The sequence below is a fragment of the Canis lupus genome, chromosome 7 (assembly GCF_011100685.1).
Source record: "Canis lupus familiaris isolate Mischka breed German Shepherd chromosome 7, alternate assembly UU_Cfam_GSD_1.0, whole genome shotgun sequence".
NCBI lineage: Eukaryota > Metazoa > Chordata > Mammalia > Carnivora > Canidae > Canis > Canis lupus.
Window position 1 is genome coordinate 65,293,311 of NC_049228.1, and position 16,067 is coordinate 65,309,377.

The following is a 16,067-nucleotide window of genomic DNA, read 5'->3' on the forward strand; positions in this document are numbered from 1 at the left end:
GAATTATTTGTGTTTTTAGTGTTGTCTAAGTTCTTCACATATTTTCGATATTAATTTGATGTGTACTGTTCTTTTTGAGGTGATAAAATGTTTTAAACTTAAGATTACAGTGATGGTTACACAACTCTGAGTATACAAAATAATGGACTTGTACACTTTAGTGAGTGATTTTTATATAACAGATTGTTTTAAAAAAAATTGTAGGGACGCCTGGGTGGCTCAGGAGGTTGAGCGTGTGCCTTTGGCTCAGGGAGTGATCCCAGGGGTCCCGGGATTGAGTCCCACATCAGGCTCCCTGCGAGGAGCCTGCTTCTCTGCCTATGTCTCTGCCTCTCTCTCTGTCTCTAATGAATAAATAAATAAAATCTTTAAAAAAATAAAATGTTAAGATTGTAATACTGGAGGAGTTTTCAATGTATGTGGACATACATGACACCTATATAAAGCACAGTCACAGAACACAAAGTGGTGCAATATTAACTTTAAGTAGGTCATGAAAGGTTAAGTATGTAAACTATAATCCTTAGAGCAACCATAAGAAAAGAACTTCAAAACCAAAAATGTAAAAAAAAAAAAAAAAAAAAAAAATCAGAAATGAGAGTGAAAAAAAGTGTTTTTTTTCATAGACAGACTGAAACTCTTGCTGGAAAAACAATTAAAAGGAAAATAAACCCAGAATGAATGAAAAACTCCACAATGAAGAATAAAAGAAAAAATACTACCTATACAGTACAGAAGCATTTGGTGGCCAAAAAACAAAGGCTCATTTTAAACACAGCAAAATTATGAAAAGATTAACATACATATTAAGAGCAAAAAAAAAGGGGATCCCTGGGTGGCTCAGTGGTTTGGCACCTGCCTTCAGCCCAGGGCGTGATCCTAGAGTCCCAGGATCGAGTACCACATCAGGCTTCCTGGATGGAGCCTGCTTCTCCTGTGTCTCTGCCTCTGCACCTCTCTCTCCCTCTCTCTTTCATGAATAAATAAAATCTTAAAAAAAAAAGAGCAAAAAAAGATTTCAAATAAGTTTAAGAACCCACATAAATGTATATACGTGTATGTTTATATAGATACATGTAAATGCAAAGAAAAAGGACAGGCTACCTGTGGACTGAGGAAAAAGGTTTGGATGATGGAGATTTTACTTTATGTATTTAAAAATTCCACATAGTTTAAAATTTGTAAAACTGGGGATGCCTGGGTGGCTCAGTGGTTGAGTCACTGCCTTTGGCTCAGGGTGTGATCCTAGGTCTGGGACTAAGTCCCACATCGGGCTCCCTGCAGGGAGCCTGCTTCTCTCTCTGTCTCTGCCCCTCTCTTTCTCTATCTCATGAATAAATAAAATCTTTTTTTTTCTTTAAAGATTTTATTTATTCATGAGAGATACAGAGAGAGAGAGAGAGAGATGCAGAGACACAGGCAGAGGGAGAAGCAGGGTCCCTGCAGGGAGCCTGACATGGGACTTGATCCCAGGTCTCCAGGATCACGCCTTGGGCTTAAGGCAGCGCTAAACCACTAAGTCACCCGGGCTTCCCAATAAATAAAATCTTTAAAAAAAAATTTGTAAAACTTTAGTAAAGAAAGTAAGAAATTACATAAAATAGGTAAATCCACAAAATCACCTATAAAAGTAGGTGTTAAAGACTTTCATTCATTTTTTTCAAAAAGCATGAAAGCAGGAAAATTACATGTAAATGAAACCAGTGAGAACATTCTATAAACACAGAAATATGCAGGAAGAAATGTTTTTCCTAAAACAATTCAATATAGCCAAAGAATATATATAGTATAACACTCAAAGCCATTAAAAAAAGAGGGGAAATATTATTTTCTTTTTTGGAAATACTACTTCCATTAAACATACCTTGACTGTTTTGTACAGACTTTGTTTTAGTAACTCTACATGGATTTAACTGAAGAACGGATGTAAGTTCACATGCTCCACGGACCGACCTGGCTATTTTTGTTGGCTCGTGAGAATCAGCTCCCTAAAACAGAAAGAATTATTAGCATCTAGATGAAATCATGAGCAATAATTTTAATAAAAGTACTTGAACATTTAACACAAACCTTCACATCATCGGAAAGATTCTCTGTCTCCAAACTTTCACGTGGACGTAGAGGGATTTTAAAGATGGGATTTTCTTCCTTGATTTGTAATGGTGTTTTATTATCTGGATATGATTTCTCCAAGGACTGGAGGACGCACTCCTGTAAACAGGGCTCCTCTGGGGAATCTCTGGTAAACACAATGCTCCCACTCAAGCCCTTACGGCTTGAGGAAGAGCCCTTTGGAATGGGCTTCAAGGCCTCATAGAGAGTCACTTGCCTGAATCTGATTTTAGAGGTCTCACTTCCTTGGCTTTTCTCTTGACGCTGAATAGCTGAAAATCGATCAGACAGGTCTAGAGGTTTATCCATTACATAGTCTCCTCCGTTCATGGAAGAATGACTATCCAGTAAAAAAGGAAAAGCATTTTCTTTATCAAAAGAGCCTTGGGGGCAGCTTAGTTCGTCTTCACTTTCTTCTTCAACTTTCCTCCTTTTGGATGTCCTGCTTCCCAATGATTTCAGGGGCACTGCATGTTTTTCTTTATCATTGACAGTATCTTTAATGTGATCAAAACTATCCTGTTCATTTTTGGATTCACTTATGTTTTTACTGATAAGCATCTGCTTAATTGAAGATGACTGGCTAATAATCTTGTTCACTTCAGACCCAAGATTATGATGTGTGAAAAGGGCACTATCTTCAGATTTTGATCTGGTTTTCTCTGATCTAGAAGTAGAAGTGTTGTTGAAGGGTGCTGTTTTCAGGAGGTTTTTTTTCCCAGTCTCTAAGAGAGAAGGGGATAAACTCGTATTCAAGCCTAAACTACGTTTCACATTAGAAGTAGCTCCAAATACAGGAGATGATACCCGAGCAGTCAATTCTTCTTGAGGAGGAGTCCTGGACTTAGAATCTGAAAATCTAAAAAAAAATAAGGAGTGGTAAAACGTTCTTCCTACTAAAGAAATAGGATAAACATTCTAAGACAAGCATATGAGAAAGCTTACACTAAAACAGAATTATTAAGAGTAAGGGTCTTAGCCATGTATCAGACTCATGATTAACCAACATTTGAGATAGGGTAGAGTTGTCAGCTTTTCTTCCTTTGGCTGACAAAAGGCAGAGAGAAATGATACAGTAAATATATCTTAATACCTTGATATTCCTATCCATAAATATTTTTCCTAAGATATTTAAACTTCACCATATAAAAAAATCATATTTTAATAAATTCCACTGGAGACTCAAATTCTTTTGTTGATATGAAATCTCATCATAAGTAACTTCAAAACACAAAATTCTTATACTATAGAATTGAACATAACTTAAGACTGAGCCTCCTTTTAGCAGAGTAGACAGCTGATAGTAGAAAGAGTATTGGGTTAAAGTTTGAAGATGTGGAATGGGCAAGAGCTCTGGCTCTAGTCATTAACAGCTATATGGTATTAAAAAAGGCATTTAACCTCTGTGGACTTGTGTTTCTGTTGACTAAAAAATAGGAGTAATAAAACCTACTTTAATGAGTTACTTTGAGCAGCCACTTTGGAAAACTGTGTGGAGGTTCCTCAAAGAGTTAAAAATAGATCTGCCCTACAACTCAGCAATTGCACTGCTGGGGATTTACCCCAAAGATACAGATGCAGTGAATTGCTGGGACACCTGCACCCGGATGTTTATAGCAGCAAGGTCCACAATAGCCAAACTGTGGAAGGAGCCTCGGTGTCCATCGAAAGATGAATGGAGAAAGATGATGTGGTTTATGTATACAATGGAATATTACTCAGCCATTAGAAACGATGAATACCCACCATTTGCTTCGACGTGGATGGAACTGGAGGGTATTATGCTGAGTGAAATAAGTCAATCAGAGAAGGACAAACATTATATGGTCTCATTCATTTGGGGAATATAAAAAAATAGTGAAAGGGAATAAAGGGGAAAGGAGAAAAAATGAGTGGGAAATAACAGAAAGGGAGACAGACCATGAGAGACTCCTAACTCTGGGAAACGAACAAGGGGTGGTGGAAAGGGAGGTGGGCGGGGGTGACTGGGTGACGGGGACCAAGGGGGGCACTTGATGGGATGAGCACTGGGTGTTATGCTATATGTTGGCAAATTGAACTCCAATAAAAAAAAAGAGTTACTTTGATGACAAATTAAATATATGTATCTAAAACCAAAAGCAGGGATCCCTGGGTGGCGCAGCGGTTTGGCGCCTGCCTTTGGCCCAGGGCGCGATCCTGGAGACCAGGGATCGAATCCCACATCGGGCTCCCGGTGCATGGAGCCTGCTTCTCCCTCTGCCTGTGTCTCTGCCTCTCTCTCTCTCTCTCTCTCTGTAACTATCATAAATAAAAAAAATAAAAAAAATAAAAATAAAAAAAAAACCAAAAGCACTTTTAGAAAGCTAAAGTATTACATAAATATAGGTATTACTAGTTAGCAGATATTCTGAAGTTAGTAAATGAGTTGCAACACAATCTTAAAAATTAATGTAAGCTTATAGATGCATTTTATACAACACCTAGTTTTTGGAAATACAAACACAGAAGGGATGATTGGGTCTTTATAGAGGTAGAGTAACAAGGCTGAAACTTAAATAATGCTTGATAGAAGAACAGAAAGAGGAACGCCTGGGTAGCTCAGCGGTTGAGCATCTGCCTTTAGCTTAGGGCGTGATCTTGGGATCCGGGATCAAGTCCTGTATCAGGCTCTCTGTAGGGAGCCTGTTTTTCCCTCTGCCTATGTCTCTGCCTCTCTCTGTGTGTTTCTCATGAATAAATAAATAAATCTTAAAAAAAAAAACAAAACCTAAAAAATAATATCTTTCTCTCTACAGCAATGCAAAAGGCCCTCAATTCATCATAAAGTAGGGAAAAAATATATAAAGATTTATTTGTTTGAGGGGGGGACAATTGTGAGGAGGGGAGAGGTACAGGAGAGAAAATCTCCAGCAGACTCCCCACTAAGCATGGAACCTGACTTGGGGCTCAATCCCATGACCCTGAGATTATGACCTGAGCTGAAATCCAGACCAGGATGCTTAACTGACTTCATTACCCAGGCACCTCATGGGGAAATTTAAAAAAAGTTTTAATTTTTATTTATTTATTTTTTGAAGATTTTATTTATTTATTCAAAACAGACATAGGGAGAGAGAGGGAGAGACACAAGCAGAGAGAGAAGTAGGCTCCATTCAGGGAACCTGATGTGGGACTCAATCCCAGGACTCCAGGATCATACCCTGGGGTGAAGGCAGGTGCTCAACCACTGAGCCACCCAGGCATCCCTGGGAAATTTTTTTTTAAATAAAAATTAAGGGACGCCTGGATGGCTCAGTGGTTGAGTATCTGCCTTTAGCTCAGGGCGTGATCCCAGGCTCCTGGGATCGAGTTCCACATTGGGCTCCCCGCAGGAAGACTGTTTCTCCCTCTGCCTCTGTGCTTCTCTGTGTCTCTCATGAATAAATAAATAAAATCTTAAATAAATAAATAAATAAAATTAATACAGGATGTCTGGCTGATTCAGTTGGTAGAGCATGAGACTTGATCTCAGGGACGTGAGTTCAAGTCCCAGGTTGGGAATGGAGCCTGCTTAAAAATAAGTAAATAAATATATATCACCAGAATGCCAAACTATATGCTGACAGACAGGTGCAGTTTGATTATATGGAACTCACTATAATGAGATCTCATTAGGAATCTGTAAGTTTTTACCAGTGTCCCAAATTACCTTAAATTATCTTCATTGTTTCTTATAGATTCCTCAAAAGGTTGTTTCTTGTGATCTTCTAGACAGTGATAGAGTTCATCACCAAGAGGGCTCACGGGACCCTGAGATTCCTTTAATAGTAAAACAAGAAGTACATAAATACAATGGAAGATTATTCATTCTTTTTTTTTTTTTAAAGTTTTATTTATTTATTTGAGAGAGAGAGAGAGAGAGAGAGCACAAGAAGGTGGAGCAGGAGAAGGAGAAGCAGTCTTTCTGTTCTATTGAGTAGGGAGCCCAACTCAGGGCCCGGTCCCAGGATCCTGGGATCATGATGGAGCCAAAGGCAGATGCTTTACTGACTGAGCCACCCAGGTGCCCCAGATTACTCATTACTTTAAAGAGGAATGAAATGTTGATATGTACTGTGATGTGGATGAATCCCACAAACAGACTAAGTGAAAGTAGCCAGACTCAAAAGCCACATCATGTAGGCTTTAATTTACATGAATTATCCAGAATAGGTAAATCCATAAGGGACAAAAAACAGATTGGTGGTTGCCAGGGGCTGGAGATACTGAGGCATGAGGACTGAATTTTTAACAGTTATAGGTTTTATTTTGAGGTGATAAGAATGCTTTGGAACCAGAGAGGTGGTAGCTGTATAATACTGTGAATGTATTAAATGCCAATGAACTGTTAGAAATCATTAAAACACATTTAAAGTTCAAAGGTTAAAAACTACCCACTACCATTTGAAGAGTGATTTAAAACTAAAAAAAAAAAAAAACAAAAAACAAAAAAACAGACAAATCCAAATGTAATGAAAAATCAATTCAATTTTTAAAAATTTAACAGCAAGACCATTTTTTAAAAAAGATTTTATTTATTTATTCGAGAAAGAGAGAGAGAAAGAAGCAGAGACACAGGCAGAGGGAGAAGCAGGCTCCATGCAGGGAGCCCGACGTGGGACTCGATCCCGGGTCTCCAGGATCAGGCCTTGTACTGAAGGCGGCGCTAAACCGCTGAGCCACCTTGGCTGCCCAGCAAGACCGTTTCATAAGAGCAAATACACATTTACTGACTAAAGCAAAGGAATACTATACTAAAGTTGTATCAAAATAAAACCTAAGATAGAAGAATTCAAGTTTTCTATTTTTAGGGATCAATTAAGAAAAAAAGTGAATGTGCCTGATGTAAGGAAGTACTAAAACAATGAAATGAAATTCATGTCCCAATCCCTAAGAATTAGATTGCACATGTAAGGACAAAGAACTAAAGCATCTACAGCAGTCCCAAGAATTCAGCCTGTTTTCCAAACCAAACCCCAGTTTGAAGAATATTGAAAAATTACAATAAATTCTGGCACCAACCTTAAGGTTTAAGTCTTCAGTTAGATGGAACAAGGTAGGGATAGGGAGGTTAGAGGAAGCAGGGAAGACAAACTTCCAAGCCATCATCACTTCCCTAAATTTTGACTCAACCCACAACCTTTAATACAAAGAATTCTAAAGACCCAGGTTTTGGGGATGCTGGGGTAGATAATATAAACGGGCCTTTCTAACCACATAAATTTTGTTCTAGGCCTTTATCCCATGATCTTTGGATAAAATAATTTTTCTCTCACTCAATTCTCTAAAAACTGACCTAAAAAGACACCAATTAATTCATATTATCAACAATTACTCACAGATTCTTCTTGAACACTAAATCCAAGTGTTTCAGCAACAACTGTAGCTAAATTAAAGGATGACTTAGCAGTAGGACAACTGCTTGTTCCATGTGTTTCTAAGAAAACAAAAACAAAAACCTGCAATTAATACAATTGTAGAAATGAGATGTATTGAAAAATACAAAAAAGGAAAAAAAGAGGCTCAAAGAACCATTTTATAAGATGGCACTGGACAATTTTAAAATTCTGTGCAAAATAGCTATCATAAATAGCAATAAAGTGCAGGTATCTAGGAACTATATTTGCCAAATTTTTTTCAGCTAAGATTTTCTATTTTTTCCTAAATGCACTGAATGCAACAGGCAGATTATTTTTCTTACTGACACTGAACCCCCCCATTATGTATATTTATGATGGCTTTCTTGTGATCTAAGATATAGCATATTTATAGTATCTTTCATGAAAACATAGTTTGTGGGAGAGATTTTCAAAATTTAAGCTAACATATATTTATACAGAAATTACCTATGTTCAAGTATTTTACAAATTTTTATGTATAGAGTTTCAAATCAACAGGTATTTGCAGAGCACATACTATATACTAGGCATTGTGCTAGGCACTAGATGAAAAAAGGTTCTTGTCCTCAAAAAGCTTAAGGGCTCATACAAGTGAAACAGGTAAAAAGAGAATTGCAATAAAATATGATAAACATTAAAGGCACATAAAAGAGGGGATTTAAACAGAGGAAGGACTCCTAAATCTGCCTTCGGTTATCAAGGAAAGCTATACCAAGTGATACCTAGGCTGACCCCTTGAGAGAAAGAGGAATTTGACAGGTCAACTGGGCTAGGGGAGAGAGGGTAGGCTCTTAAGTATGTGCTTAATACTTAAGCAGGGTTCAGATACATGAAACAAAATTGCATGTTTAGGGAACTACAGTACAGGTGTTTTAATTGCTGGAAATCAAAATGCAAAAGATGTAATAGTATTAGGACATAAGCCCAGCTTGACCAATCCTTCCAACCACCAGACTCTGGATCCCAACTCCTCTCACCTTTTCTTTTTTTTTTTAAAGATTTTATTTATTTATTCATGAGAGAGACAGAGAGAGAGAGAGAGAGAGAGAGAGAGAAGCAGGCTCCATGTGGGGAGCCTGATGTGGGACTCGATCCCAGGACCCCAAGGATGCTGCCCTGAGCCAAAGGCAGATGCTCAACTACTGAGCCACCCAGGTACCCCCCCTCCCCACCTTTTCACGGATGTAGTTACTGTTCTCTCTTTCCTTAGAATTATTCATTTCTCTCTTTGTACTTGCCCATTCCATCAACATAAAAATATGCTGTAAAGGGGTGCCTATGTGACTCAGTTGACTCAGTGTCCGACTTTTGGTTTTGGCTCAGGTCATAATTTCAGGGTCCTGGGATTGAGCCCAGTGTCTGTCTGGCCCCTTGCTGGGTGGAGTCTGCTTGTCCCTCTCCGTCTGCTCCTTCTCCCTGCTTGCTCTCTCTCTATAAAATAAATAAATTTTAAAAATATGCCGCATATGTTATAATATCCCATCTTTTAACATCCTCACTTGACCCATTTTCTAGCTACTGTCCCATTTTCCCATCCCCTTGGCCACAAAACATCTTGAAGGACCTGTTTACAAGTGCTTTCTCCCATTTCCCTGCTAGCTTCTCGACATTCAACAGTTTAGCTGAATACCATTACACCCTAATAGTTCATGTTATGAGTTTTAACATTCAATGATCTGCATGTGACCAAATCCAATGGCCAATTTTCAGTCTTCATCTTCTCTGACTTATTGACACTCTCTGCCACAGTTGACCACTCTCTCCTCTTTCCATGTGGCTTAAAGAACACTACTTTATCAGTTTTTTTTTTAAAGGATGTATTTATTTGAGAGAGAGAGAGAGAGAGAGAGAGAGAGAGAGAGAACCAGGGGAGAGGGAGAGGGAGAGAAGCAGACTCCTCACTGAGCACAGAGCCTGATGTCAGGCTGGATCCCAAGACTCAAATATCATGACTTGAGCCGAAATCATGAGTTGGATGCTCAATCAACTGAGCCACCCAGGCACCCCTATCTCAGGGGTGAGATATCATCTCACTGGCAGCTCCTTCTCTGGTTAATTACTTTGTTGATTCTTTCTCATTTTCACAATCTCTAAATCACCATCTAGACAACTGTAAATACTGCCTTTAAAGAGGTGAAAAATGGTTCTTTGAAGGCAAAAGAATCTTTTTATGCATAAAGCATTTATATGGATATACTCATACTGAAATTCATGGAAAAGTAGTTAGGGAAAAAACATCTAAAAAGGCTAGTGTGATGGTGAGAAAAATAGCTATGAATCACTATTTTATATAATGAAGCACCCCAGAGCTAAGTACTTGAACTTCTCTTCTCAATCTACATTCACTTGCTTGGTGATCTCATCCAGTTTCCTGGATTTGATACCACCTTATTTATTTTTTTTTTTAAGATTTTATTTATTCATGAGAGGCAGAGACACAGGCAGAGGGAGAAGCAGGCTCCATGCAGGAACCTGACATGGGACTCGATCCCGGTCTCCAGGATCACACCCTGGGCTGAAGGCAGTAGCTAAACCGCTGAGCCACCCAGGCTGCTCTAGATACCACCTTACATGCTAACAATTTCCAATCATATCTCTATCTTAGACCTTTCTAAACTCACATCCAATTACTCATTCAAAATCTTAACTGAAGTCTATCTAACATGTCAGAATATTCTCAAAACCAAATTTCTGATTTCTAACCACTCCTATTCCTACTTCAATCTGTAAACGTGACACTCTTGGTTTCTTTCCCCTTAGTAAACAGCAGCTCCAAAGAACAGAGTTGCTCAAATCAATCTCCTCTGCACTCACTGTGCCCCAGCCAGAGGATTCCTTGATGTTCTTCAGAAAGAACCAAACATCCTTGTCCCAAGGCCTTTGTGCTCTGATTTCTCTACCTGAGGTGTCCCTTCCCCCAAATCCACATGACTCCCTTGTTTCCTGACATATCTCTTCAAGTGTCACTTTTTAATTTTGTTGAAGATTATATATATGTATATATGTGTGTATATATATGTATATATGTGTGTATATATACACACACACACACACACGCACACATATATATTTATTATATATATATTTATTCATGAGAAACAGAGAGAGGGAGGCAGAGACATAGGCAGAAGGAGAAGCAGGCTCCCTCAGGGAGCTTGATGTGGGACTCCCTCAGGGAGCTTGATGTGGGACTCCTAGAAACCCCGGACCACAACCTGAGCCGAAGGCAGACGCTCAACTGCTGAGCCACCCAGGCGTCCCAAAGATTTTATCTATTTGAGAGAGAGACAGAGCAAGCACCAGCAGAGGGAGAGAGAAAGGGAGAAGCAGACTCCTCAATGAGCAGGGAGCCCAATGCAGGGCTCGATCCCAGACCCCTGGGATCATGACCTGAGCTGAAGGCAGATGCTTAACCAACTGAGCCACCCAGATGCCCCAAGCCTAAGTGTTACTTTTTTAAAGTGAGGCTTTCTAATATCTCATGTTACCCTGCTTTATTTTTCCTAACACTTGCTTCTATCTAATATTTTCTTTCTCCCTCAACTAGATTGTATACTCTATGAGGTTAAAGGCTTTGTTTTATTCAGTGCCTGGTATACAGTAGGCACTCAGGTATTTGTTGGATGAATGAGTAAAGCACAGGAAAGCCTGTTTACTTAAAATTATTAGCAATTTATATTAATATGGACTGGGATAAATATGAATTAATAATAATAGGATAATATGACTTTCCAATATGAAAAAGATTGTCATACAACCAATAATACAAACAAAATCATATGGAAAATACTGTCTAATTCAGATTGTTGGCCACTCTTGGCCACCAGTAACCACAAACTTTAAACTTATATAGTAAATCTCAGTATGTTGCTTACTAGCCACGGGGGATTGACTCTGATCACAAGTGTCAGCCACTAGAATTTCACTTTCATTAGGTTTAGGCTGTGGATGAGTTGAAGGCTTCGGAGCTTTTCCCAGTTCTAAGGGGAAAAAAGAGATAACATAAATAAATATTTGATATAAAATACCAAAATATAATCCAATACAAACTTGTCTTTAAGTGCATTAGAAGTGATATTTTATTGATAAAATTTTCATATTCTAATAAAAGGTTCATTCTTTTAGTTTCACTAAGAAACAAAGCCAGAAGTTAGGACAGTGGGAGAGAAAGGACTAGAATAGATACGCTTCTTCTGACTTAAGTATCTTAGAGTTCTAATTTTTTTTTTGAGTTCTTATGTTTTAATATATCTTTTCCTTTTGTATTTGTTGCAAATCAGTAGGTTCATTTAAAATGAAAACTGCATTATATATCTCTACAATCTTTGTTTTTAGAGTTTTTATTTTCTGGGAAGAAATCCTGAAACATGCTTTATTAGAAATCATTCCAATGTTTAAGGATTTAATTTAAAGAAAACCAGAAGAAGAAGAAAGGGAAACAGACTTATTAATTATAACCAGAAAATAATATTATATCATACTATAAACTTTAAAATAAGCAAGGGTAGTTAGAAAGAGATGACCAACTAGTCATTAAATAAGTTTTAAAATAATTTGCATGGCTCAAAAATGATATTTTATAATCAAAATTTTAGATTCCAAGTAAAAATGATCAGAGCAAGATTAAAACAGACAAGTTTTAAAATACTTACAGGTTATTCTCATTTGATGGATAAATAAACCAGAAGCATTTATACAAGATATAAAAAAAGACTTTCCTAATAAAGAAAACTGCTGTGATTTTTTTTTTTAGGTATTCTTCAGATGGATTTAAACATGATCTAAATTATGTAGATATTTGTAGTGATTCTGTCAGCAGACTAAAAGGCCAATGAATGTTCATTTTAGATTCAAGATCTTACATTTTACTTTAATTCCTAATTACATGTAAGATTTGTAACAGTTCTTTTGTTTTCCACTAGATGGTGATGCAAGCTCATCTAAAATGGAAAAATAAAATGGTGCCAATTTTCCAACAAAGACTAAGATCTACTTATTATTTTATAAAAATAGCTACTGTCAACAATTTATTTATATTATGAAAATATCTCTAGAAGTATGTATACCCCTTCCCTCCAAATGCTTTCCTTGTTACAATTTAGGTTAAAAATGAAAGTATCATTTATATCAGATCAATTTTTTTTAAGATTTAAAAAAAAAGTATTCATTCATGAGAGACACAGAGAGAGAGAGAGACAGGCAGAGGGAGAAGCAGGCTCCATGCAGGGAGCCTGATGTGGGACTCAATCCCGGGATTCCAGGATCATGGCCTGGGCCAAATAAACTACTGAGCCACCCAGGGATCCCCTACTTCAGATAAATATTAAAAGAAATAAATAATAATTGCATCACATCACATGATAAATTTCAGGCTATATGCAAAGGTAGTCTCAAAGTATTTAGCAGTAATGGTAAATGGGCCTGGAATTAGAAATCTGTCATGGATAAGTCACAAGGTAGATGTCTCCAGGATCACATCCTGGGCTGAAGGTGGTGCTAAACTGCTGAGCCACCCGAGCTGCCCAGTAGATACTTTATAAAGCCATTTTCTTGGTTACCATCAATTACTACAAATTATAACAACTTAGCTTTATACAAATGATAACATTTAGCTTTAACTGGCTAAAGCTCTTGGTAGGAGAAGTTATGGGTAAGACATGGAAAGTACCTTTAGAGCCAGGATAATCTGTATTTGAATTCTGACTCATCTAGTTACTTGACAGGTGACCTTGCATGAGTTATTTAATTAATCCCTCCAAAGAGCATACCTTTCCTCATTATAAAATGAAGATACTGACAGCTACCTTCCAAGCTTGTCAGAAGAATTAAAACATAGTAACAATGTACTCAAATCACTCACTTATCTGGCACACAGTAGGTGAAAATTAACATTAAGTTCTTCTAAAAAAAAAAGTTCTTTCCTCTTTTCCTTCTAATCCTACTCATAGAAATATTTTTTAAATAAAAGCAGAAAACCTATATACTACATTTATATAATGTTGAGCGTTTACATATTCAGATAAGCAACACATGCCTATACATTACATAGGCAGAAAATGCCTTCCCAGTTCACCTCACTAATGGAAGTTAAACTTATAGTTGTGATGTGAATTCCCTGAACAATGGCTGTCTTTCTTCCACTTGATGGAAGAATGCAAAAACTCACCATTGTAGAATATGTTTTTATACAAAAACATAACTAAAAGAAAACTCCAATCCTTACCATTTGTACACACAGATTGCTCCAGTTTGGCTTGTGTTTGTTCTATGTACCGGACATGGAGGTTCTCCTTTCTTCGTAGCCGGTTAATGCCAGAAAATGAAAAGGCTGTTATCGGTGAATCTGGAATAACATTTTCCTCAGATTCAAGATCAGCTGGTTGGTGCTGTTGATCATTCCTAGACGAAAATGACAAACAAAAGAAAATAAATTCAACAAACATTAAAACATCTCTATCTAGTATGGACTTATAAAAGAGCACAGGTTGAAGCTGTAAGAGATGTAATTCCTTGCATTTAATGCTCCAAATCTAAATATAAGGACTAGAGAAGTATTCAAATGAATGATTAGAGCACTAAGTAGGGAATACTATTGTGAGAAGTGAAGTACAAAAACAAAAAAAGTGAAGTACAAAGTGTGATTGGTGGTACTCTGAGGTGAAATGAACTTCAAATGGCAGAGAAAATGAGCAGATTCCATACATTTGAGTAAAGGCATATAAGTGCACCTGGTGTTAGAGAATGGCAAACTGGAACTACATGAAAAAGAGCCTTGTTTAAGTGTGTTCATAATTTAGAAAGCAAGGAAGGATAGAAGAGTTAATTAAGGTTTCAAAGCATGGAAGTAATGTGATAATCCAGCAGCAAGATCATAACATGGACTGGGACAGAGAGAAAGGAAGCAAGGAATCAACTAGGCAGTGGCTATAATGGTCCAGGCAGAGTTTCTGTGGGTTTGGGATGCCTTGGGGTGGCTCAGTGGTTGAGCGTTTGCCTTAGGCTCAGGGCGTGATCCTGGGATTGAGTCTTGCATCGGGCTCCCTGTGGGAAGCCTGCTTCTCCTTCTGCCTGTGTCTCTGCCTCTCTCTCTGTCTCTCATGAAAAAATAAATACAATCTTTAAAACAAACAAGACAAACCAGAGTTTCTGTGGGTTTGAACTAGAAGGTTGAAAACAGCTATGGAAAGGAAGGCCCGATTCTGTGGTAGCAGAATCAACATGACTTGGCAAATGACAAATACAGAGTGATTAATATTAACACTGATAACTACCAACATTTGTTGAGGTTTATGTTGCCAGGCACTTAAGTGCTACATGCATCAGTTTAATTATCAGAACTGTATGAGCTATTAACATCATTTTCATTATACAAATGAGAAAAAATGAAAATATAGAGTAAAGCCACTTACTAAAATAATAAGTAACAGAAGCAGGATCTAAATCCAGACAGGCAGATTCCTAAGACAGTACCGAGAAGCATTCAATGTGTTATCCTTAGTACAGACCATGAGATAAATAACTGACTATGAGTAGGATTTAAATTTTGAGTTTCCACCACTGCTTCTACCCAGGCCCCTTTACAATCTACTCTCAACATATCAGTCAGAAAAGTCCTACAATTTAGTCATATCCTATTACTCCTCCAATAAGCTGCTACCTCTCCCCATTTCACTGGAAACACAAGACAAAGTCCTTTAAATTATTTACAAGGTCCTACATGATCTAATTGTCCATTCCTCCTACTACCTCTCTGATCTATTTTTATATTAGACTCTATTTTAATCATCCTTGCTTCCTCAAGGTTCCTTGACCTACCCACCTTAGGTTCCTTGCTCTAGTTCTTCCACCTGCTTGGAATGTTCATCTCTAGATATCGCTTAGCTAGATAACTCTTTTTAAAGATTTTATTTGTGTATGAGAGACAGAGAGAGAGAGAGGCAGAGACACAGGCAGAGGGAGAAATAGGCTCCCTGTGGGGAGCCGGATGGGGGACTTCATCCCAGGACCTGGGATCATGACCTGAGCCAAAGGCAGATGCTCAACCACTAAGCCACCCAGGTGCCCTTAGATATCTCATTTCTTTCAAGTCTTTGCTGAAGTTTTATTTTCTCATCAGTGCCTACCCTGAACGTGCTATTTAAAATTGTAACCTCTGGGGTGCCTGGCTGGCTCAGATGGTTGAGCGTCAGACTCTTGGTTTTGGGCCTCAGGTCATGAGATTGAGCACCATGCATCAGGCTCTGCGCTCAGCACCGAGTCTGCTTGAGATTCTCTCCCTCTGCCCTGCTCAGTATTTATGGCTTTCAAACATAGTATGTAATTGATTTGTCTACTGCTCACCTGCCAGAATGTAAGCTCTAAGAGCATAAAGAATCTTTGGTTCACTGATGCATTATGTGTCTACAACAGTAGGCACTTGGTATGTGCTCAATAAATTATTTGTTGAATGAATAAATATGAGAGAATCCCAGATTCCATTAGAAAAAAAATTTGTGCTGATCCAGGCATATGTTTCTGTCTAACTTGATTCAGGACCAATGGCATGTAAAGACTGGG

The 16,067-nt window shown here is 37.9% G+C and overlaps 1 protein-coding gene across 4 annotated transcripts in view; it reads right to left on the bottom strand.

Moving 5' to 3' along the window:
• RBBP8 (RB binding protein 8, endonuclease) overlaps positions 1-16,067 on the bottom strand; it is a 101,136-nt gene that overhangs the window by 22,738 nt on the left and 62,331 nt on the right. For all 4 annotated transcript variants that reach the window (XM_038543668.1, XM_038543670.1, XM_038543669.1 and 1 more), the window contains 6 exons: positions 13,735-13,910; positions 11,387-11,491; positions 7,452-7,549; positions 5,783-5,892; positions 2,071-2,971; positions 1,865-1,988 (listed from right to left, as the gene is read on the bottom strand). In XM_038543668.1, coding sequence (XP_038399596.1) covers positions 1,865-1,988; positions 2,071-2,971; positions 5,783-5,892; positions 7,452-7,549; positions 11,387-11,491; positions 13,735-13,910 — 1,514 coding nt within the window. The remainder of the gene's footprint in view (positions 1-1,864; positions 1,989-2,070; positions 2,972-5,782; positions 5,893-7,451; positions 7,550-11,386; positions 11,492-13,734; positions 13,911-16,067) is intronic.